The sequence below is a fragment of the Cherax quadricarinatus genome, chromosome 52, assembly GCF_038502225.1.
Source record: "Cherax quadricarinatus isolate ZL_2023a chromosome 52, ASM3850222v1, whole genome shotgun sequence".
In the NCBI taxonomy this organism is placed as follows: Eukaryota; Metazoa; Arthropoda; class Malacostraca; order Decapoda; family Parastacidae; genus Cherax; species Cherax quadricarinatus.
The window spans coordinates 21086191-21109457 of NC_091343.1; the positions used below are offsets into that span (position 1 = coordinate 21086191).

General features: G+C 41.1%; 1 protein-coding gene across 3 annotated transcripts in view; it reads right to left on the bottom strand.

Moving 5' to 3' along the window:
- Nucleotides 1–23267, bottom strand: part of LOC128696882 (DE-cadherin-like) — a 497484-nt gene that overhangs the window by 52936 nt on the left and 421281 nt on the right. For all 3 annotated transcript variants that reach the window (XR_011393438.1, XM_070096117.1, XM_070096116.1), the window contains 9 exons: nucleotides 19313–19401; nucleotides 18220–18339; nucleotides 17013–17156; nucleotides 14791–14985; nucleotides 13644–13840; nucleotides 8506–8595; nucleotides 6172–6289; nucleotides 1644–1814; nucleotides 78–228 (listed from right to left, as the gene is read on the bottom strand). Coding sequence is in view for 2 of the 3 variants with exons in the window: in XM_070096117.1 (XP_069952218.1) it covers nucleotides 78–228; nucleotides 1644–1814; nucleotides 6172–6289; nucleotides 8506–8595; nucleotides 13644–13840; nucleotides 14791–14985; nucleotides 17013–17156; nucleotides 18220–18339; nucleotides 19313–19401 (1275 nt within the window). In the remaining variant the exon portion in view is untranslated. The remainder of the gene's footprint in view (nucleotides 1–77; nucleotides 229–1643; nucleotides 1815–6171; nucleotides 6290–8505; nucleotides 8596–13643; nucleotides 13841–14790; nucleotides 14986–17012; nucleotides 17157–18219; nucleotides 18340–19312; nucleotides 19402–23267) is intronic.

Genomic DNA, 23267 nt, shown 5'->3' on the forward strand with positions numbered 1-23267 from the left:
GTATATACATTTTACACCTATAGCTACCCGGCCGTAAGGACGGAAGGTACGTACATAAGAACACGTACGACACTCACCTGCTACTCCGTCCGTGACCTGGATGGGAATACGGTACTGCTTCTCTTCTTCGCGGTCCAGCGGCTTCGTGGTCCACAGTTCCCCGTTGGGCTTGAGAGTAAATTTGGTCATGACGTCTGGGGAGGCAGTGGCGTCGAACGAGTACGTCAGCTGTCGACCGAGACCGAAAAATCTGTGTGACCATCTTCGAAACGTTTATAAACATTACTCATATCAAGATTTTACTGGGACAACGTTTCGCTCTATGTAGAGGCTCATATAGCTTTGCATCACTCTATATAGAGTGTCACAATTCGCTCCCTGTAGAGCTATTTTTTTTAAATTACTTTCGCCGTGTGTAGAGCTTTATCAAGTTACGTTTCTCTCTGTAGAGAGCTTTACCGATTCGTACCTAAACTCAAGCTCTAAACAGAGCGAAATGTCCCACTAAAAGTTTGCTTTTCAACGACTATCTTCAGCATATTGTTGGCAGTACCCAGCAAGCTGTAAATCGTTTACACTCCACCCAGTAGCTAGTAAATTGTTTACACTCGACCCAGTAGCTAGTAAATTGCTTACTCCAGACCCACCAGATATTAAATTATTTACAATCGCTATATTACGATTTTCGCGAGCCACAAAACGGGATTATTTCGCGAACTGACTCTCCTCCAAATTTCAAACTAACATGTTATTTGTTTTATTTATTAGCTAATGTTAGTTTGACTCGATTCAAATATAAGAGTTAATTACCAAAATGGGTTAATCATTTTAATTAGACACATCCATCATCCGTAATCAGGATGATGGACGTTATGATATTAGTCAGAGTGTAGGGGTTAAAAATGTTAGTTATGGTTAAGATTTAATTAAATTTAGCTTTAAATTATTAACCGATATATTTTAATTACCACTGTTACTCCGCTGAAGAGGTAAACCCGTGTGGGGGTCAATTAAGCGCCAGCCGAAGTGAAGGCTCGAGTCCCCGTCTGCTAGTGACGTGGCAGGCACGCGATTACAGCACAAAAAATATTGACCAACAGGTTAATTAAGCAGAGACTGTTTCTAACATTAACTGCAATGTTACACTTGCGTAACAATGTTAGACACTGTGGTAAAGTATTCACCTGATTTCTGTACAACAACGGCACCTTGTCAGTGGATTCCTGTGATAAAATCTGGTTTAATAAGAGGATGATTCTGCAGTTTAATCGCGTTTTAATGATCCCCTTTAAGACTGATGAATTAATTACAGATTTTACATCCGGGAGCATAAGTGTTATTTTCTGAAGGAAGGAATTACACATTTGAAGGAGGGTTCAATTATATTTGATTCACCTCATTACATTAATCTAACGAGTTTAGTAAGAGACGACCAAGACGGTATTAACGAATCAGATAACAGGCTGTGTATATATAAATATATATATGAATGAGAGAGAGAGAGAGAGAGAGAGAGAGAGAGAGAGAGAGAGAGAGAGAGAGAGAGAGAGAGAGAGAGAGAGAGAGAGAGAGAGAGAGAGAGAGAGAGAGAGAGAGAGAGAGAGAGAGAGAGAGAGAGAGAGAGAGCGAGCTTCTACACCAACCTGTCTGAAGCGTGGAGATGCATCCTTGTCGAGAGCTTGGATGGTTGTGATGAGAGTACTGTCTGTGTTCTCCAGTACTGCTCCGTCAAAGGGTTGAAGTAGCGGAGCATTGTCGTTCACGTCTACGATATCCACCACAACCTGCTTCTCCTGACGGGCGTTCCTGTCGTTCTGGGGGAGAGGGGGACGGCCACCGGGAGGAAGGGAGGGACACGAAGGGAGGAAGAAGGGAAGCCATCAGTAAACAGTAAGAAGAAATGTTTTGACGAGGGAGTAGGAAGAGTTAGGGAATAGAGCGAAAGTGGTAATAAGAAAAGGGTAAAGAGAGTGGCAACGGGAAAGTAAAAAAAAAAGGTGAAAAGTTTTGGAAATAAAAGTAAGGAGACAGTAAGAGAAAGAAGCAAGTGGGGAAATGAAGTTGAAAGGGACAGTGAAGGAAGAAATGGAGAAGGTGGACGGGAAAGTGGAAAAGGTGAAGGAGAGGGATAGAAAAGGAGTAAGAAATAAAGTCGAGGACAAAAAGTAGAAGTAGAGTGGAAGAGAAGAGAAAGACAAGTAGAAGAGAATTGAAGAAGGAGTGAAGTTAAGAGGAAAGAAGAGTCGGTTGAATGGAAGGGGAAGAATAGAGAAATATTATGAATTACACACACACACTTATATATATATATATATATATATATATATATATATATATATATATATATATATATATATATATATATATATATATATATATATATATATATATATATATATATATAGTATTATATAACCATATATAATATATAAATACTAGATATTGTATAACAAAAACTGTATAATTTTTTATATGGTATATTGCTATTTTATTTTTCTATCCTTCATAAAACACTACTAAGATAACAAAAAGGGCATATCAAGCTACTCAAACAACCACTGAGAATAATACACTTCACGAGACACACACAGCATACACTACACGCACACACACCACAGCTCCTTGCAGCTAAATTAGGTACTTGTCGTGACTTCTCGAAGTCAGTTTCCTGAGTGGCAAAGAAATCCCCTTTCTCCAGTAAGCCCTAGCGCCGTCTGTGAATCATCCACTAAAATGCAGACAATGGAGTAGTAACTTCCAGCGTGACATACTAAGAGAAGAAGAAAAACTTATAAAACTGGGATTCCTTAGAAATGTCTGGAAAGGACACTTGGGATGACTAAGACAAAGATTCGGGTTTTCATGAAATAGTTGGATGTCATCTGGCCTAAGCAGAAACATAAGTTTCAGCGACGTGGACCATTTCATGGATAACACAAGGAGGATTAAATCTCGAGTATCCTACGGGATATGCCTTCAGAGCAAAGGAATGAGTGCATTAAGTTAAACTGATCAGTTATGGCAAGGAGAAACAGGAACTGACAAATCAAAAAAAAAGTTTGGATGGAGAAATACAAATAACGGAATAGGAAGAAGGAAGCTAAAGAGATTTCAGTGAGACATTTAAGTGAATGTCTAGAGCCTTTTCACTGATAGAACTCAATTCTGTTAGGACTTGATGCTAAAGTAGGGAGCTTTGAGAGCTTGTGGTAGGTAGTTTGTAAATGGTCCAAACGTGATAATTGACCATAAGTTCTTTGTATAGGCGGGTTTAGTTATATAATGGATACTTTAGAAAAGGAAATCAAGTTACGTCTTCTTAAAGGCAAAAGAAGTATTTTAGTTTGATTTTGTATTTAAGTAGATAAAAGCGTTGAGAATTAAAAACCCTTTGGTCCCCAAATGTTTAAGAGGAAGTCAGTATATCAGAGCGTTTCAAAGGAATTGTAAAACTAACAAAAGTAAAGAGTAGAAGCGATCAAAGGGAGAACTTTGAGCAAAAGGGAAAAACCAGTAAGGTTATAAGAAATCTAAGATAATTAGGTGTCAAGTATGAAACGCTTTTTTGTTAGGATTGATGGGCTAGATGAATGAAACAACGAGTTGAGAGGTATGGGGTAGATTTGGAACAGTGTGATGGTTAGTGTGATTAAAGTCTGTGGTACAGGAGGAACAGTGGGAGGTGCGGAGGAACAGCGGATGGTGGATGTGATGGGAACGAGTAGTGATGGAAAAAGTTGATGGTAGAAGTTTTACAATAGTGAAAGTCAAGGATAAGATTATATGAGAGTTTAATGATGCAGCTTAGTGAAGAGTTTTGGGGAAGGGGATGTAAAATAGAGCAAATGAGAGTTAGTGGGTGAGTATTATCAACAATTTTTAGTGAAAATAAGCAGTTTTGATAGATTATAAGTTAAGTAGAGAACTAAATGGATTTGAGTTAAAATTTTTGAGAGCGTTATTAAATGGGAAGAGTTTAGTATGGCAGGTTAAGATGAGAGGAATTTGGAGTCTTAAATGCGATCAAGGGTAGGAGCTTAATTTCGTGTATAGGGAAGAGGAATTTTAACATCTTGTAGAGTTGAGGAAGCAGTTTGAGTGTGGAGTTTCGTGAGGGAGTGTTAATGATAGGGAGTCTTTATGGGTAGCAGCTGAAATGTTAAAAGCAGGGAAGGTTATAGTTTGGCGTTTTGGTTGTTGCCATTAGTTAATGAAGTCGTTGGGGGTAGCAGGTTACCTGTGGATTGGACAGAGCATATAAGGTTCCTTTGGACATAAAGGCATAGGGATAAATCTCTAAAAATATAGGTAATAATCTGGTTGAAAAGTAACCTGGTAAAGTGTATGGGCGTTATTAATGGAAAGAATTGTGAGTAAAAAATTTATGAAGCAGATTGGGAATAATATACCTTTGAGGAAAGGGGGGTAGGGGTGTATAGGGGACGTTTACAGTGAAACACTTTATAAGTAGAAGAGTTTTAGATAAGGCCCAAAGAAAATCTTGTGTGGATAAGGTTGGGAAAGAGCGTTTTGACAGGAGTGGATAGAGGGCAATGTGGCAGATGTTTCTCAAGCTGCAAGTGGGGAGGAAGTTTAAAAGCAGGGGGAAGAGTTGTACATATATTCTCAGAGTTAAATACTGAAAGATAAATTTTTCCCTGTCAAAGTGAGATAGAGACCATGAGGAGGTGGATATCACCGTTATCTTGGGTAGTAATATAAAAGTTTATAGATGGGGTTGAAGAAGTAATGAGTCTTGCAAAGAGGCTGATTAAAAGAAAAAACAAATAAAAATTGGTTTGTCGGGCTGATTCTTCTGGAAATTTCCCTCCCGTGTCTCCTATGGAACAAATTCTGGAATTCATTTCAGAGTTGGGGAAATTTGAATGGTGTGCAAAAGAGAAAATTTAGGTGAATACACGGAAAGAAGTAAGTATGAGGATAACCAAAAGATCAAGATGAAAGATTGAATATAAGTTGGAAAATAAGTTGGAGAAAGTGACAACATTAAATTTCAGGAGCTAGGCTGGGATGGAGTGTTCAGTGTGATGGGTCTATAAGGATGGGAAGACTCAGTCATAATTAGAGGAAAAAATGAGTGAATTGCGCTTTCAGGAGTATGTTTTGAGACAAAAGGAAGTCTTTCCTTGCAGGCAAAGAATGGTAATGAGGTATAGTTTTACCAACGCTCTTATATGGGTGTGAAGCGTGGGTGATGAATGTTGCAGCGAGGAGAAGGCTGGAAGCAGTGGAGATGTCATGTCTGAGGGCAATGTGTGGTGTGAATATAATGCAGAGAATTCGTAGTTTGGAAGTTAGGAGGAGGTGCGGGATTACCAAAACTGTTGTCCAGAGGGCTGAGGAAGGGTTGTTGAGGTGGTTCGGACATGTAGAGAGAATGGAGCGAAACAGAATGACTTCAAGAGTGTATCAGTCTGTAGTGGAAGGAAGGCGGGGGTAGGGGTCGGCCTAGGAAGGGTTGGAGGGAGGGGGTAAAGGAGGTTTTGTGTGCGAGGGGCTTGGACTTCCAGCAGGCATGCGTGAGCGTGTTTGATAGGAGTGAATGGAGACAAATGGTTTTTAATACTTGACGTGCTGTTGGAGTGTGAGCAAAGTAACATTTATGAAGGGATTCAGGGAAACCGGCAGGCCGGACTTGAGTCCTGGAGATGGGAAGTACAGTGCCTGCACTCTGAAGGAGGGGTGTTAATGTTGCAGTTTAAAAACTGTAGTGTAAAGCACCCTTCTGGCAAGACAGTGATGGAGTGAATGATGGTGAAAGTTTTTCTTTTTCGGGCCACCCTGCCTTGGTGGGAATCGGCCGGTGTGATAATAAAAAATAAAAAAAAAAATATATATATATATATATAGATATATATATATATATATATATATATATACATATATATATATATACATATATATATATATACATATATATATATATACATTATATATATATACATATTATATATATATATATATATATATACATTATATATATACCTGTAAAAGAAACACACATATCTACAAAAACGTACACAAAAATGGACAGTATACAAGACAGCAAAACAACCACTGAAGAAATAATGAACACACACGAGCACACGTACACACACACACGCACACGTACACGCACACGCACACGCACACGCGTGCCTGGCAGCTCACCACAATCTGCAGGTTGAGCTTGTACGCCTGGACGCTCTCGAAGTCAAGGTTCCTGGTGGCTACGAAGATAGTGACTCCTGCAGTGTCTCCACACGCCCCACGCCCCTCAGGCAGCCGTCTGTGTCACCATCCCCATCCCACCACACACAGGCAGAAACAGTGGAGTGGGAGAGACAGAAGCGTGAGATACTGAGAGACGAAGACTTAAGTAAAAACACTGAATATCCCATTAGAATATGTCTGGAAAAGGACACTTAGAGACTAAGACATATTCGTTCTCCTAGGATTCATTTTTGTCCATCTTGGACATATCAATTAGACCAGAACACATTACACGTTTCAGTTCGACGTGGACCATTTACATGGCACACTAACACACGAAGGGGAGGATGACATAAACTTCTCTCTCCTATTGTTCCAGTCACGGTATTATGCCTTCTTGTTCTTGACTGGAACACACTGACGTGCATCTAAGACCTAACTGGGACAGGACTGCCAGGGGAGATGACCCACGGAACTGACAAAACAAAAAACAAAAAGATAATATCATGACTGGAACAATACAAATAACCCGGACATAGGAAAAAGGAGCTTACAACGACGTTTCAGTCCGACTTGGACCATTTACAAGTAACAATAACACTACTTCTAATACTGCTTACACTATCAGATTTACCTCCACCACCTTCCTCTCTACGTCTCGTCCGTCCCACTCGCCTATATATAGCAGCTCTCTCACCTTCGTGTGTTAGTGTGACTTGTAAATGATCCAAATCGGACCGTAACTTCGCCATAAGCTTCTTTCTCTACGTGCGGGTTATTTTTGTATATATTTGGATACTTTATGATTACTTAAAGACATCCATTACGTCTTCTTAAAGGCAAAGAAGTATTTTCTAGAGCCCATTCTGCACCTTCTTTATATTCTAATACCCTTGAGGTAAACAGCGTTAAGAGAAATTAAAACAACTTTGTCCCCCCCAAAAAAACTTCGTTGCTGAAGCAGTTGAAAGTCCAGTGATAACAGCATTATTATTATTATTATTATAATCAAGGGGGAAGCGCTAAACCCGGAGGATTATACAGCGCCTGGGGGGATGTGGAAGGCATTCAGGCTTAATTCGGGGAACTGGAGCACAGATCCAATTCCCTAAATCAAGAGCCCCTCACCAACATCAAGGAACCTTCCTTGAGGGGTCGTGATAACAGCAGCGTTGTCAAAAAGAGGAAGAATTGTCAAAAGCAATAACAAAATTGTCAAGACGCTACGAACGCTGTCAAGAGGAAGTGGCAGAGCTGTCGAGTCAAAAACGGTGTTATCAAAACACCAGCAAGCGTTGTCAAGATAATTGCTTAGATAATTAGCGTTGTCAAGTCAAATGAAACGTTATCTTCGTTAGTATTTTGTCCTGGCGAGAGAGAATAGAAACAACAGTTTTGATGATAGTCGTGAAGGTAGCACTCGTGATGGTAACAGTCGTGATGGTATCAGTCGTGATGGTAACAGTCGTGATGGTAACAGTCGTGATGGTAACAGTCGTGATGGTAACAGTCGTGATGGTAACAGTCGTGATGGTAACAGTCGTGATGGTAGCAGCCGTGATGGTAACAGTCGTGATGGTAGCAGTCGTGATGGTAACAGTCGTGATGGTAACAGTCGTGATGGTAGCAGTCTTAATGATAGCAGACTTAATGATAAAAGTCTAAGTGATAGCAGTCTTTATGATAGCAGTCTTAATGATAGCAGTCTTAGTGATAGCAGTCTTAGTGATAGCGGTCTTAATAATAGCAGTCTTAATGATAGCAGTCTCAGTGATAGCAGTATTAGTGATAGCAGTCTTAGTGACAGCAGTGTTAATGATAGCAGTCTTAATGATAGCAGTCTTAGTGACAGCAGTGTTAATGATAGAAGTCTTAATGATAGCAGTCTTAATGATAGAAATCTTTCTGATAGCGTTCTTAGTGATAGCAGTCTTAGTGATAGCAGTCTTAATGATAGCAGTCTCAGTGATAGCAGTCTTAATGATAGCAGTCTTAGTGATAGCGGTCTTAATAATAGCAGTCTTAATGATAGAAGTCTTAATGATAACAGTCTTAGTGATAGCGGTCTTAATAATAGTAGTCTTAATGATAGCAGTCTTAATGATAGCAGTCTTAATGATAACAGTCTTAGTGATAGCGGTCTTAATAATAGCAGTCTTAATGATAGAAGTCTTAATTATAGCAGTCTTAATGATAGCAGTCTCGGGAATAGCAGTAAATTTGTATATGATTGATCTTAAAAGGGAAGAGTATAGCGATAGCAGTCTTTATGATAGCAGTCTTGATGTTTACCTGATAGCGAAGGTTCCATCAGAGTTGGCGTCTCTGGTGTTGCCATTCAGGAGTGTGAAGTACACGTTGGGGTTGTCAGGCAGGTTGGACCTGTGGATGACCACGAGCATATCAAGTGAAACATTCCTCTGAATGGACATATAGAGGGGTATAGGGTGAAATATTCCTCTGAGGAAAGATATAGGTAACTATCGGGTGAAATATAACGTTGACTGAAGCTATTAGAGCACTATTGGGCGTTATGTGAGTCTGATGGGAGATACAGAAGTGTATGAGGTAAAATATACCTCTAATGAAAGCGTATTGGATATAATATACCTTTGAAAGGAGAGACAGGGGCGTAGGGGGATATATAGAGACGTTTAAGAGAAATCTACTTTTAAGAGAAAAGAAAGTTTATAAAACGTATTGTCTCTAAGGGAAATAGAAATTGTGTGAGAAAAGGTCTCAAAAAGAGGAAAGAAGGCGTTTTATGGAGTGTCGTATCTCTAAGGGTAAGAATAAGTAGGGGAGCAATGTTCTCCTCTAAGCTGCAAGTGGGGAGGAAAGTAATGTGTAATGTTTTTCTATGGGTGAGAGGTATGTACATATATTCTACATGATGGTTAAATACTGGAAAAATAAGCTCGATATGCTTCCCTGTCATTCAAGACTGAGGATAGAAGACTTCAGTGAGGAGGTGAGAATATCGCCAAGCATTCCACTCTTGAGCTCAGTAACTATGGAAACTGCTTTCCCTCCTGCAGAAGAGCTAGAGTTAGGTTACATTGGAATTACTATCTAACAGAATGGCTTATCCATAACACGGAAGGAAAAAAACAGAATAAAAATTTCGTTCTAGCCGGGCTGGAGTTACTATCATACGGAAATTACCATTCCTCGGCATGGTTTGTCCCACAGTGGATATCAAATTTATGGTAATTTCATTATCACAGTTTGAGGAAAAGAAACAAATATATACATGGATCCGAATATGCATATACACTGAGCGTAAATTTAGTGCTGTAATAACACTATGAAAACCAGCCTGAACATCATGGTACTAACACACTTCAATAATGCCAAGCAAAACGAGATATATTTAAGCTGGCCCAAGATAAGTTTGGCAGAATTACGTTACATATTACATTAATTAAGCAAGGCAAGGCTAGGCTGGGGGATAGAGGTGGCTTACAGTGTGTAATGTGTCTAAAGGATGGGAGAAGACTCAGTCATATATACCTAGCAGGACAAGACTTTAATGGTGCATCATATCGCTTTCCTTGGAGTATGTTTTAGACGTCAGGAGACAGGATAAGTCTTTCCTGATACGGGGTCTTATTCATGCAAATGACCTGTTAATGAGGTATATATTTTTTCCTTTAGAGTGACAACATATATTTACAAAAATCATTGTTTTAACTCCTATCAGTATAGTTTGCCCAACTGTTTGGGAGATGAGAGGAAGGAGAGGGAAGATAGAAGCATTGGGGGGGGGGGTGGAGCCTCTCTATAGGGGTTATAGAGAAAATGGGAGGGGGAGAATTTTGTGAAAGCTGCTTAGATACGAGTGTGAGGGGAAGATACAATGGAAGGTAGCCGTGAGGGGAATGGGGTGGAGTGATGTGCTAGGGAAAAGAGGGGGGAAGAAAGATTTGATACATCTGTGAAGAGAAGAATAGAAGAGAACTGGCAAGAGACAGAGAGGAAGGTGGAGACAAAAAGAATTGTGAATCTGCTGCTTCATCCACTGGATGAAGAAAAGAATAGGAGGAAAAGGCTGAAAGGAGAGAGAGGAAGAGAGAAGACAGGGAAAACGAAAAGAGGGGAAATGAGAGGAGAGGAAAAAAGTGGTGAGAATGAGATCAAATGTGGGGATGAAAGGAGAATAAGAGATTGAGGGAGAAAAGAGAAAATTGGGGAAGGAGAGATAGGATGGGAAAAAGGGAAAAGGAAATAGACAAATAAAGAGACGAGGAGAGGGAAGAGGAGGATAAGGGAGAGAAGGCGAAAGAAAGGGGAGGCGGAGATGAAGGCAGCAGCATCCTGGGCGGCCGGCAGGACATCGCTCACTGATGATCGCCAACTTTTGATAAGTCGCCTTAAATAAAGAATGCTAAAAGAATATTTTCCTCATCACCCTTCAAAGAGGCTGCCTTGATGCTCCTCAGGGGAGCAGAGGGTGAAGAAAAAGATAATGAACAGAAAGAGAGAGAGAGAGAGAGAGAGAGAAAGAGAGAGAGAGAGAGAGAGAGTCCTGAAATTACCCTTTGCAAACTGTAAACATAACATGTTGGAATGAACAACACAGATAAACAACTCAATGATCCATGCAAACAACAGTAAAGTAACAAATTTGGATTATCTCACACAATCTTGGAACTCTCACTGTGATTCTGGACATCATCTCAGGTACACAATCATCTCATTAAAGGGTAAATCATGCTCGTGATGAATAACTTATGAGAGGTGAGGTAACTCTAAGGGACCACACTCGTCAAGTGATGTTTGTTACACCCATGAGTGGTGAGGTGTAGAGACAGACAGGGGAATAGAAGGGAGGAGGGAGGTGACGTGTGTCGGGTAGGAGGAGAGGGAGTGAAATGAGTGGGGAAGGAAGGAGAGGGGGAAGCGAAGGGTGTTGGAGTGGGGTTGATACGAGAGGTGTGGAAGTACGTGGGAGAGAGGGGGAAGTTAGGATGGAAAACGGAAAGGAAGAAGAGGAAAGCATATATAAAAACTTGAATCCTGCAACAAGGGACGAAAGAAAGTGCATAGCAATTATAACAGAAGAGAATAAGAAGACGAAAAGAAGGGAATAGCAACAAGGAAGAAAAAAAGCACCAAGACAGAAGGAAAGAAGCAGCGACGACATGGAAAAAAAACTGACAAGAAGGAAAGAAAGGAATAGCGACAAGACGGAAGGATCTGGGTGGACAGGAGAAGCAGCAAGAAAAATTAGACGCAGTGTTGCTGGCCTGATGTGAATTATTTATGGCAGTATTCTTCTGGCTGAGAGTGTGGTTGAGAGTCTGGCTGAGAGTCTGGCTGAGAGTCTGGCTTTAGACCAAACGGTATCTGGAGTGGTGGAGGAACGGTCTGAGAGACAGGGAGAGGGAGAGAAGAAGGTAGAAATCAAGGGATAGAGAGGGAGAAAAGGAGAAATGAACTGAAGGAGTAAGGAAGAGAGTTATGAAGGAAGCGAGAGAGAGAGAGAGAGAGAGAGAGAGAGAGAGAGAGAGAGAGAGAGAGAGAGAGAGAGAGAGAGAGAGAGAGAGACAGAGACAGAGAGAGAGACCAATGGAGGGAAGGAGAGAGGAATGGAGGGAGGGATGATTGGAGGGACGTGTGAAGGGAAGCAACACACGTAAAAGGCATTGTTGTTGAAAAATTTTTTGATTGGAACAAACGTCGCCATTCCTTTCTCTCTCTCTCTCTCTCTCTCTCTCTCTCTCTCTCTCTCTCTCTCTCTCTCTCTCTCTCTCTCTTTCTCTCTCTCTCTCTCTCTCCAGCTGGTTTTAATAAATATTTTCAGCTTTGCAATAAAGAAACCTCAAACACCAGCCAATTTTTATTGATGTTCTTCTCTTCCTCTACGAATTATCACACCTCTTTATTACATTTACGGGAAAGCGTTAAATCCGTATGGGCCCCCCATACAGCGCCCAGAATATGGGAGGCATTGAGGTCAGACCCGAGGAAGGAGAAAAGTAGCTCCAGTTCCTTGAATTCAGAGCCCTTCAGAGAGAGAGAGAGTGAGAGAGAGAGAGAGAGAGAGAGAGAGAGACTCCAAACTAACCATGAAGAACCATGTTGTAAATCTTGCAAACAAGGCAGCCAGGAAGCTTACAGCACTTCGCCGTATCTCGCATCTGCTTGACAGTAGGGGTTGCAAGATCCTGTACGAGGCACACGTACGCTCACACCTTGAGTATGCTCCACTTTCTTGGTTTTCCTGCCCCCCCTCTCATCTGCGACTGCTTGACAGAGTAGAGAACAGAGCAAGACGTCTCATCTCTCGCCTGGACCCATCCTGGATAGATCTGTCATTTCAGCAGAGCCTTCAACATAGGAGGGATGTGGGTGGCCTTACTGTTATGTACAAGGCCAATATTGTCAAAATACCACATTGGATCCACTTCGAGGACAGCGTGAAACAAGCTTTTATGCCTCAAGACGGGCAGAAAGCAGCAACTTCACTCTGGCTGTACCCTTCTCCAGAACATCACTCCATCTGAGATCATACATACCCAGGATGACTCGAGTATGGAACATATTCGTACAGCATAATGATGTCAACGAGATAAAGTCAGTTGATCAAATGAAAATGCTGGCCCACAGATGGCTCCAACTTCATCCTGTTCCGTACTTGTATGTCTCATAACAATAAAAATGCTTTCAAATGAGCTGATGTAGGTAACAGCTCTTAGCTTGCCAATAAAATTAGGAATCCTTAACCTGTAATATAGCTGTCAATAAAGCTAGGATCCTTAACCTTGTCAAACCCTGTGTAAAAAAAAAAAAAGAGAGAGAGAGAGAGAGAGAGAGAGAGAGAGAGAGAAACAGGTCTCTCCCACGTATTAAATTGAACGTTCATCTGAATAAATGAACATTTCCTCAAATTATCGACTTACGAAGTAAACTACTTCTGAGAAACCCAAACACGATTACATATTACACATTGTACTGGGAAGGCGGGATGTACCTTTGCCTGTGGTCCCATCCATTGGGACCCCTGACACCTCTTTTCCGTGGGGTTACTTCCCTTGGGACCTCCCTCTGTATGGAGTCCCTGAACAGATTTCTTTGATGGGTACCTTCCTGTGTGACTAGCTCCCCCGGGGACCTACTCTCCCAGGGTCTTTCTTTCCTGGGACCTACTCTCCCAGGGTCCTTCTTTCCTGGCACCTACTCTCCCAGGTTCCCTCTTTTCTGGGACCTACTCTCCCAGGGTCCCTCTTTCCTGGGACCTACTCTCCCGGGGTCCCTCTTTCCTGGGACCTACTCTCCCAGGGTCTTTCTTTCCTGGGACCTACTCTCCCGGGGTCCCTCTTTCCTGGGATCTACTTTTCCAGGGTTTCTCTTCCCTGGGGCCAGCTCTCCCGGGGTCCATATTCCCTAGGACCAAGTGTGGTCCCCTGTTCTTGGCTACCTCTCACCTGGCACAGAGAACAGCCACTTCGGTGTTCTCTGTGGTGTTCTCCGGAATGGCTGGCCGGAGCGGCTCCTGCTTGACCACGGAGGGGGGCAATTCCCCCGAGGACACCACGTGCACGCTGACGGGTACCGTCGTCCACAGCGATGGCGTCCCGCTGTCCACTGCACGGACGCGCATCTCCACCGCTTTGGACCGAAGCTACGACAAAATAAAGGAAAAACATCCTTCTTACTCGGGTCATTTTAAGGTTCTTACGGTTAAGATCTTGCTTCAGCTCATTGAACGACCCAAGAGCTGTTATCCTACACCTCACTTTACAGACTAGGAGCTGATATCTTACACTTCATTTTACAAGCTAGGAATTGTTATCTTATCCAAATTCATTGCATTGCCTTATCTTAAAGGAACTTACACCTTATTTAAAGACTTAGGGAACTAATCTTCCTTTCTCAGGACTTCGGATAATTAGCACGTCCCTTAAAACTAAACAAAACTAGTACCTTTGCTTAAAAGAAACACTCCATTGCTTTAGACTTAGGGGGTAACTGCATGTAATTATTTTATAAGCTTCACTACACTCTTTGGCAAAAAAAATATTATTTTAGATGGTAAGGTTAACTTTTAATTATATCTACATTTACGTCAGTTATTCCTGTAATTATATGTTCATTATTTTTAGCAGTAGCTGACATAAATTTTACGTTTATCTTCGTATGCTTTTAATAAACTACATAAACTGAGATTTTGTTTTTACTAACTATCGTTTTTTAAGAAGGAGGAAAGTAGAAGTATCTTGGGTGGTTTAATGTGATGGAATATTTTCACTTTACTCCTTTTCTTTCCTTGTTACTTCTTTCTGTCCCTTCTTCCCTCTTTCTCTCGTCTGCTTTCCTCTTTCTTTGCCTGCATTTTTTTAATCCTTATCTTTCTCCATTCTCGTTTCGTCCCTTCCTCCATCAGTCTCTCTCTTCCTTCTTTCCTTCCACCCTTTCTCAATCCATTCTTTGTTTGGTCTTCAGTTCTTATCTTTCTCCTTCTCTATGGTTCACTCTGTTCTCTTTTCGTTCCCTCTCTCCCTTCGTGTCTTAACTTCCTCCCTTCCTTCCTACCGCCATCCCTACCTCCCACCCTTCCTCCTCTACACTCACCATTGCTCCATCTAGAGGTCGCTTCAGGGACAAGACTCCCGTGATGGGCTCCAAGGTGAAGTACTCGAGGTACTCCGGGAGTCCCTCAAGGTGATAGGTGACCTGGGCGTTGATGCCAGAGTCCAAGTCAGAAGAGGTCACTCTCAACACCGGTGAAGACGGCAGGTGGTCAGTGGCGAGGCTCTGTTCATACCGCTGTCGAGGGGTAGATACAGGTGTTAGTAAAATATACGAAGATCTTCCCAAATTTCATGCTAAGCTCCGAACTGACTTCCTGGTAATTTCTTGTGAGCTCCCCTCCTTCCTTCGTCAACTTGACTGCCTGATCCCTAATTTTCGTCTACCTCTACAAAGAAGACATCATTCTGATTAACACCGAAAGGTAAATAATTATAAACCAAGAAACCCAAACGATTTTTTTCACTAGAGTCCTCTGGTCCCTCTACTACAATCGACTAACTTCTAAGTGTATATTTACTGCTAGGCGAACGAACGTAGCGGGACCTGAGAAACCTTCCTGTATGCCTCACCCCCGCCCATGATTGAGCCTGGGTCGTTGAAGTTGCAAGTCAGACGCTCTGCCACCGTCCATACCGTTGTCAAGAAATAATTAAGGTATTTATTAAGGCGTATATGTGGTGTTAAGATCTTAAAAATGTTGTAAGGAGGAAGAATGAGACCTGTGTAGTTTGAAAAATGAAAGAATATAAACAAACTGGATTTTCGAGTTGAATATTTTATGTTTTATACATTGAGTGAAACGTTGTCGGAATAAAAGCAAACTAGTTCTGCATCTGTATCCTTCAGCCTTGATAATCCTGCTCTAGACAGCACACCAACAGCCACATTCACGAATCATAACCAAACCAGGCAGTTGTGTCGTTTCTCCAGTCCCAAGGTGCAGACCATTCTGAGCGTATGAAATGATGGCCGGTAAAAAAGAGTATCCACGCAACTCAACCAACGAACCACAGGACAGGTATGATCCAGACTCCAAATCACACGAAAGAGAATATACAAACCACTTCAGCCGACCAGTCACGGGAGTCGAAAATGTACATGAAATCCCACTGAATCCCTCCTGTTGGAGTTAATCTCATACATAAACCTATAAGGAACACGAATTCTCCGAGTTAAAATACATTCCAGCTACCCTACAGTGTAAAATAAACACAAGATTAGGAAAAGCTCTCAGAAAATTGTATTTCATGACGTGCTAAAACCCTTGTAAGTCATTCAGTGCATGGAGTTTCTTCGGTCACTAAGTATATCAGTCACTTAAACCATCAGTAATAAAGCGAAGACGCATTTTACCTTCACATTGATAACTACTCGAAAAAAGCCACTTGCATAACACAAGCTTATACCAGTCTCAAAAAAAAAAAGTCTTAATAAGCAACGGCAGAATTCAAAAATGCTTCAGGCGAGCCTACTTTCCAGTCGTTTGTGTGGCTTTGAAAATGTTTCAGGCTCCAGAACCGTCGAGTTGTAGAACTGCAAAACTTTCCTGGCACCAGTAACAGAGAATTGTAGAGTTGGAAAATGTTCCAAACACCCAAGCACAAGAATCGTAGTGCTGGAAATAATTATCGGAACCAGAACTAGGTAAAATAAAAAAAAAAAAATCTCGCGAAGAGAACTAGTGAACTGCAGACCTGAGAACTCTCCAGGCACCAGAACGAAAGAACAACGTTCATGAGAAACATTTCAGGCTCCAGAACCAATGATTCGCAGACCTAACTAACATTCCAGGCACCAGAACGAATGAACATTCCCGAAAAACGTTGCAGGCTCAGGGATCAACGAATCGTAGACTTAATGGACGTTCCAATCTCCAGAACCGGCGAATCACGAAGCCTTAAAACGTTCGTCTCCAGAACTGATATAACGCAAAGATGCTCCAGCCTACATTATTCAACCATGTATAAGACAAGAGAACATTTTATGCTTACAAATAAACCAATTACATCGTTTGAAGACACAACAGTTTCTTCCCCTCCAAACACACCAACTGGCAAGCGACCAATCGCCGAGAGAAAGTGTTCCAGGCGACACAGATCCACCAATCACATTGCCTGGAAGACGAGCTAATGGATCAATCACAGAGCCCGTTACAGACGGCCCTTAGAAGACTGCTATTAAAGGGGAAAGGACTGACTCGGCCCCCTTGTAGAGCCAAAGTAGAGACAGGCGAGTAGATTGAGGGCATTTGAGCTACTTACCGGCTGGTCGAATATTGGCGGGTTATCGTTGACGTCGTCGACGATAACTCTGAAGGAACAAGCAGCTTGCAAGGGTTCAACTCCACCGTCTTTAGCGATCACCGTCAGGAAAAACTCCTTGTCTTCTCCGTCTCGGTCCAGCCTCTGACGGCGCAGGGAGAAGAAAAGGAAAAGTAAGAAGTGGAACAGAAGAAAGAACAGGTAAAAAAAAAAGAGGAAATGTAGAGCAGATAAAAAGAAGGAAAAAACAAAAAATAAATTTAAAAACAAAACTGGGATGGTGTTAAAAAATATTTAATCTTTGTAATGTTTCTCGCGGTGATCTAGAGTAGAGTGTGCGCCACAAGACTGGTCTCAGGGGTAATATAAACCTTATATTCTTAAAGCTAAACGCACACATTTATAACGATTTTTTTTTACATGTTTCTGGAATTAAAATACCTTGATGGCTCACTGTACCAATCAAGACAAGGCTATACTGGTGTGCTTATATGTTTCACGTACTCACCTAGTTGTACTCACCTAGTTGAGGTTGCAGGGGTCGAGTCCGAGCTCCTGGCCCCTCCTCTTCACTGATCGCTACTAGGTCATTCTCCCTGAACCGTGAGCTTTATAATACCTCTGCTTAAAGCTATGTATGGATCCTGCCTCCACTACATCGCTTTCCAAACTATTCCACTTACTGACTACTCTGTGGCTGAAGAAATACTTCCTAACATCCCTGTGATTCATCTGTGTCTTCATCTTCCAACTGTGTCCCCTTGTTACTGTGTCCAATCTCTGGAACATCCTGTCTTTGTCCACCTTGTCAATTCCTCTCAGTATTTTGTATGTCGTTATCATGTCCCCCCTATCTCTCCTGTCCTCCAGTGTCGTCAGGTTGATTTCCCTTAACCTCTCCTCGTAGGACATACCTCTTAGCTCTGGGACTAGTCTTGTTGCAAACCTTTGCACTTTCTCTAGTTTCTTTACGTGCTTGGCTAGGTGTGTGTGTGTGTGTGTGTGTGTGTGTGTAATGTATATGTGTGTGTGCAGTTGTGTGTATGTGTGTCCCCAAGGTATTTTCTTGAAAAAATTGAAACAGCATGAGAGAGAGAGAGGACCCTTCCACCTTTTACTCATCCCTCTCCCTCACCCATACATTTCCCCTTCCCTATCCACTCTCAGTCCCATCCCATCCCCTCCACCCTTCCCCCTCCACTCTTACCCTGGTGGTGGTGACCTGGCCGTGCTGGTTGGAAGCGTGGATTGCAAAGCTACCGAAATCGTTTATGAGAGTATAGGTAAGGGCTCCTTCTCTCCCTGAGTCCTGGTCCGTCGCGTGAACCTGGAAAGTAGATTACCTTAGGCTAGTTTAGATTAGCTTACCTTTAGGTTAAATTAGCTTAAGATAGGTGGTTAATTTTGAGACTCTCTGATCGCGGGTTCTATCCCCGCCAGTGGTATGGTTTGGTTAGATTAGGTTAAATTAGTTGGTTAGATTAGGTTAAATTAGTTGGTTAGGTTAGGTACGTTTATTTCACATTAGCTAGTTAAATTAGTTTAGGTTAAAACCTTCTTTTCATTTGTTCTTAAACCTGTCCGTCTGCCTGTCTACCATCCTGTTTTCCTGTCTGATATTTTCTCTATGTGCCATGTTATCTGTCGATCTACCTGTATATTTCTGTCATTCTGTCTGCCTCTCTCTGGGTCTCTTTCGTTGTCTGTATATTTGTAAATTTACCTGCCTCTCTGATTTCCTTTATTTCTGCCTCTTATTCTCTATATAAATTGTTTATACACACAAAAATTCTACTTACTGAACGTAGAAAGAACTGTTAACCTATCAGGACTCGTCACAAAAACTGATCCTTCCAATAACTTACCACAGAGTTGATATCTCGAGATATCGTAAAGACACGACTGAACACAACTTATGGAAAGCTAGAGTATATTGTTGATATTCTATTTAATATAGACAACGTACCTACAGGGAGTCGGGTGACGTTGAATGTGTCAGTCAAGACTTTCATGAAACTGTTTAATTGGTTTCTTGAATGCATGTTTGCTGTGACAACTTGATACAAATGAGAGTCAGTGGAGAAGTGAACGATTCACGGAGGTGGGACGTCTCTGTGACGCATGCAGAGTGAAGCCTACGGGTGACTGCCCGTTTGGTGGTGTACTAGGGTGTCTTCACATTATCGACGAGGTTGCGCTAGAGACAACATAGAAAGTCCTTTGGTAAGTCATTTCATCCCTACATTCCTTCTCCATACCTTCGTCCTTCCCTCCTTTCCCTCTCTCATTCCATCACTTACCAGCAAAACAGGGGTGCCAGCGGTCACGTTCTCGTTCACGTGGATTCCGTCGTAGGCTTCACACTCTGAAAACTCCGGTTTCTTGTTGTCTAGAAGAAAAAACAGAGCATGTTATGAAATTAAAACTAAATATCTTAAGAGAAATCATTTTCAACCAGAAGATTAATTCTCGTTGCTACCGACTGCATTGCAACCTGCATAAAAATATCTAAAAATATATTCAGACCTTGAAAAAAGTTATAACGGCCTATTATGAATTTTACAAACCATTAGTGATAATTTATAATTACTAGAATATAGGTAATAATTTCTTACGATTTTTCCAAAGCACTAAACTGAAAATTATTTTCGTTAGTGATGAATTAATTCAAATATAACCAAAGTGTAATTATTTAATCCTTATTGCAAATAAGATAATTATAATCGTTATAATATTCCCTCTGAAGTTATAAACCCGTAGGTGAGATACAACACCTAGGCAATGAGAGGTAATCTTGCTTGATCCGAGGAAATGGGGAGGTTAACCACAATTCCCTGGATCAAGAGCCCTCCAGAAGCATCAAGGGCCCCCAGTACTGTTTCCTCCCACCTCCTTGAAGGGTAACTAATGTATATCTCTCATTTACACAAAATTATTTCGTGGGAAAACTGAAAAATCCCATTGATAAATTCCTTAAAACACAGAATGAAGAGGTAAAAAAAAAAAAAACAGATTTTTTACTTAGTGCTTTTAAAAAAATATATCTGTGTTTGTGTGTTTTATCAAAGTTTACACAACAGATGAGAGTTTTCAAACACGCTTGAGTTGCCACATAAAAGTTGAGTGACGGCAGACCTACACTCACCCATGGTAGTGTGGTTTGTGGGAGAGTGAAGGGTATGTGGGAGAGTGAAGGGTATGTGGGAGAGGGAAGGGTATGTGGGGAGAGTGAAGAGTATGTGGGAGAGTGAAGAGTATGTGAGAGAGTGAAGAGTATGTGGGAGAGATTATGAGCAAAAATGCTTATCAAATTATTAAAACCTGTTAAACAGAGTGGAAGAAAGGTTTTCAATCATAATTCCCTTTTAAATTTACATAAACCTGAACAAACATCTTCCTGACCAACACAGAGAAGCTTATAATGATATACAAACTCCTTATAATGCTATACTAACTCCATGATGTATTATATCCTATAGAATATACACACGTTCACAAACCCCTTCATACCTACATACACACTTGTCTCAGGCAACCAACAAATAAATCGGTAAATATGACTGAGGGGAAAGGAAAATCAGAGATATGGTAACGACATACATGATACTCAGATATCAACACAACCTGTCCCGAAATTGTGAGAAGTCTTTCTTGCTCTTCAGTTGCCCTTTATATGTATTTTATATGTATTTTTATGCATATAAAATACATGCAGTCTGGAAGGTTGTTTTCTTTCAATATTAAGAGTAAAAGGGACTAAGACTGACCTCTGTTTTTTCTTTACAAAGAATTGATTAGAGAATCAGTTTAAAAAGCCCACCTAGGAAGCCCACCCAGAACAAGCTATTTTTGGGACAACGTTCAGTTTTGTGTATTGTTCCAATAAAAGCTGACCTCTGATATACCTTTGAAAAGTTTCCAGAGTTTCTCTACTCTCGTCTGGTGCTTGCTTGTTGTTCAAAGTGCCATTACATTACTGTTGATCCTCACTAGTTTATCATAGTCCTCTGTTAGCCGTCTGAGGCACGATGGAGAGGAATAGTATAAAATACCGATACGATGGAAGAAAATAGAGGCATGCACCATCTGTTTGTGAGAGCGAAAGTTGTCAATACAGCATCACATTAAACTGCATTTGCGTCCTTTTCTATCTGAGGCCCAGAGCTGCCATAACCTATGTCAGTGCTTCAGTTAACTTTCCGAGGCTAGCCTTGAACCAGAAATCCTGGATGCTTGCCTGAGCTGCCAGGCTATTTGTGCTAGCAACACGTAATGCAACTCATGCATCACACCTCAGCATGAGAAACCAGTCGACTATGGCATTCTCCAGGAGCTCCAGAAATCTAAAATATTCTCACCTTTATCCTGCACGGTATACGCCAGAGGAATACTGTTCAATAATTCAGTGACTCCTGTCAGTCACCCTTATGGAATAGTGGAAGTCCATTAGCTGTTTTTTCAGGATACATTTGAAGGTCTGGGCACCCACGTTGTTTGGTAAGAGGTTCCGTTCTCTCATTTGGTAACTAAGGTGATGCATTGTCATGTCTCGTTGCCTTTGTTTTTAGTTCCTGTAGGAGTTTCAGTACTTGCCGTTATTTGAAGTCTGTCAGCTGAGCGTGGTTTCCATCCAAATACCTTACTGTTGTTGGTAGTAGAGTGATGTTGCAGAACGTGCTTTTGTGTCTGAGAACATTTCGCGCTTCGGGAGGGAAGGGGGAAGGGTGTTTCGAGTAGTCACGATAAAGCTATACTCAGAGCGAAACAAGTGCTTAAGCAAAGCGTGTTCTGTAACTTAAATCTTTTCTACAGAATCGTTTGTTCTCTGCCTGGCCATACCTTCTTCAGTCGTAACAACACTGTTGAGTATTCTTCTGAAGTCTCTACTGTATGACCCCTATGGGTTTAGCGCTTTTTATAAAAATTAAATACTGAAATCTTTGCATTCTTCCTTACCACTTTCTCTGGGTACATCAACATCCGCCTTCAGGCATATAATAGCATAAATGGCTAATTAATACATTGATGTAAAGGAGCGAGACGTGCGCGACAACTGTTTTTTTTTAATATTGTCGAAACGTTTCGCCTACACAGCAGGCTTCTTCAGTAGCATACTGACTCAGAGGAGAAGTTTTTATCTGTTGTTGTTTTCTTTGTTCTGAGTTATTTTTTGTCGTTCATCTCGGTTTGTATGTTGTTATCTGCTGACACTGTTCATGTTTCTTTCGTGTTTTGCTGTCTCTTCCTTTCCTGCTCCGTTTATTTGTTTTCATGTTTACAACGTCCATTTCACTATTTTTATTTTCAGTTCCTTCTCAATTATTTCATATTTTAATTTTCCTGATAAACTTAACGTTTAAGGATCGAAACGTCGTGATAAGCTTTTCTCTCTCTGGTATTGTGTCTTTATATTCTTCAAGCTTACTCTTTTCCCTCTTCAGTATAGACGTCTTCCCTATTCTCCTCTCGTATCTCCCTCTTCCCTTTTCATCCACATTCTCCTCTTCTCCTGTGACAACTTTAATACCCCAATACTACCAACCAAGTGCCACCTCCTCCTCCTCCCCCTCCGTTTCTTTTTCCCCTCCCCCCCCCAGTGCCACACACCTTGCTCGCTATTGCCACATTTCCCTTCCATGCCTTCCATCCTAATTCCTTACCTCTCCCTCTCTTCTACCTATCTCTTCCTTCTCTTTCCTTTCCCATACCCCCTCTCCTCTTTCCTACATTGAAAAACCTGTGACATTAATCTCCCATTAACAAACTCTAAATAAAAATGTATACAGGTATTCTATTTTTCTTTTGGATTTTTTTACACTAAAGTCAAATATGTGTCATTCAATTAACTCTAATTTCCTCTTGCTCTCTTTTGTGCTTTTTTTTTCTCTCTATCCCCTGTTTATTGACCATCTTATCTGAAATTTTGGAACATATTACAAGTGAAAAATACCTTCCATTTTTTTTGCAAAAAAACAGCTGCTAATATATATATATTATTTCAGCAAACCGGCCGTATCCCACCGAGGCAGAATGACCCAAAAAGAAAAACGAATGCTTCTCTTTTTAAAATTTAGTAATATATACAGGAGCAAGGGGTTACTAACCCCTTGCTTCTGGCATTTTAGTTACTTCTTATGATATGCATGGCTTACGGAGGAAGAATTCTGTTCCACTTCCCCACTTACATATATATATATATATATATATATATATATATATATATATATATATATATATATATATATATATATATAT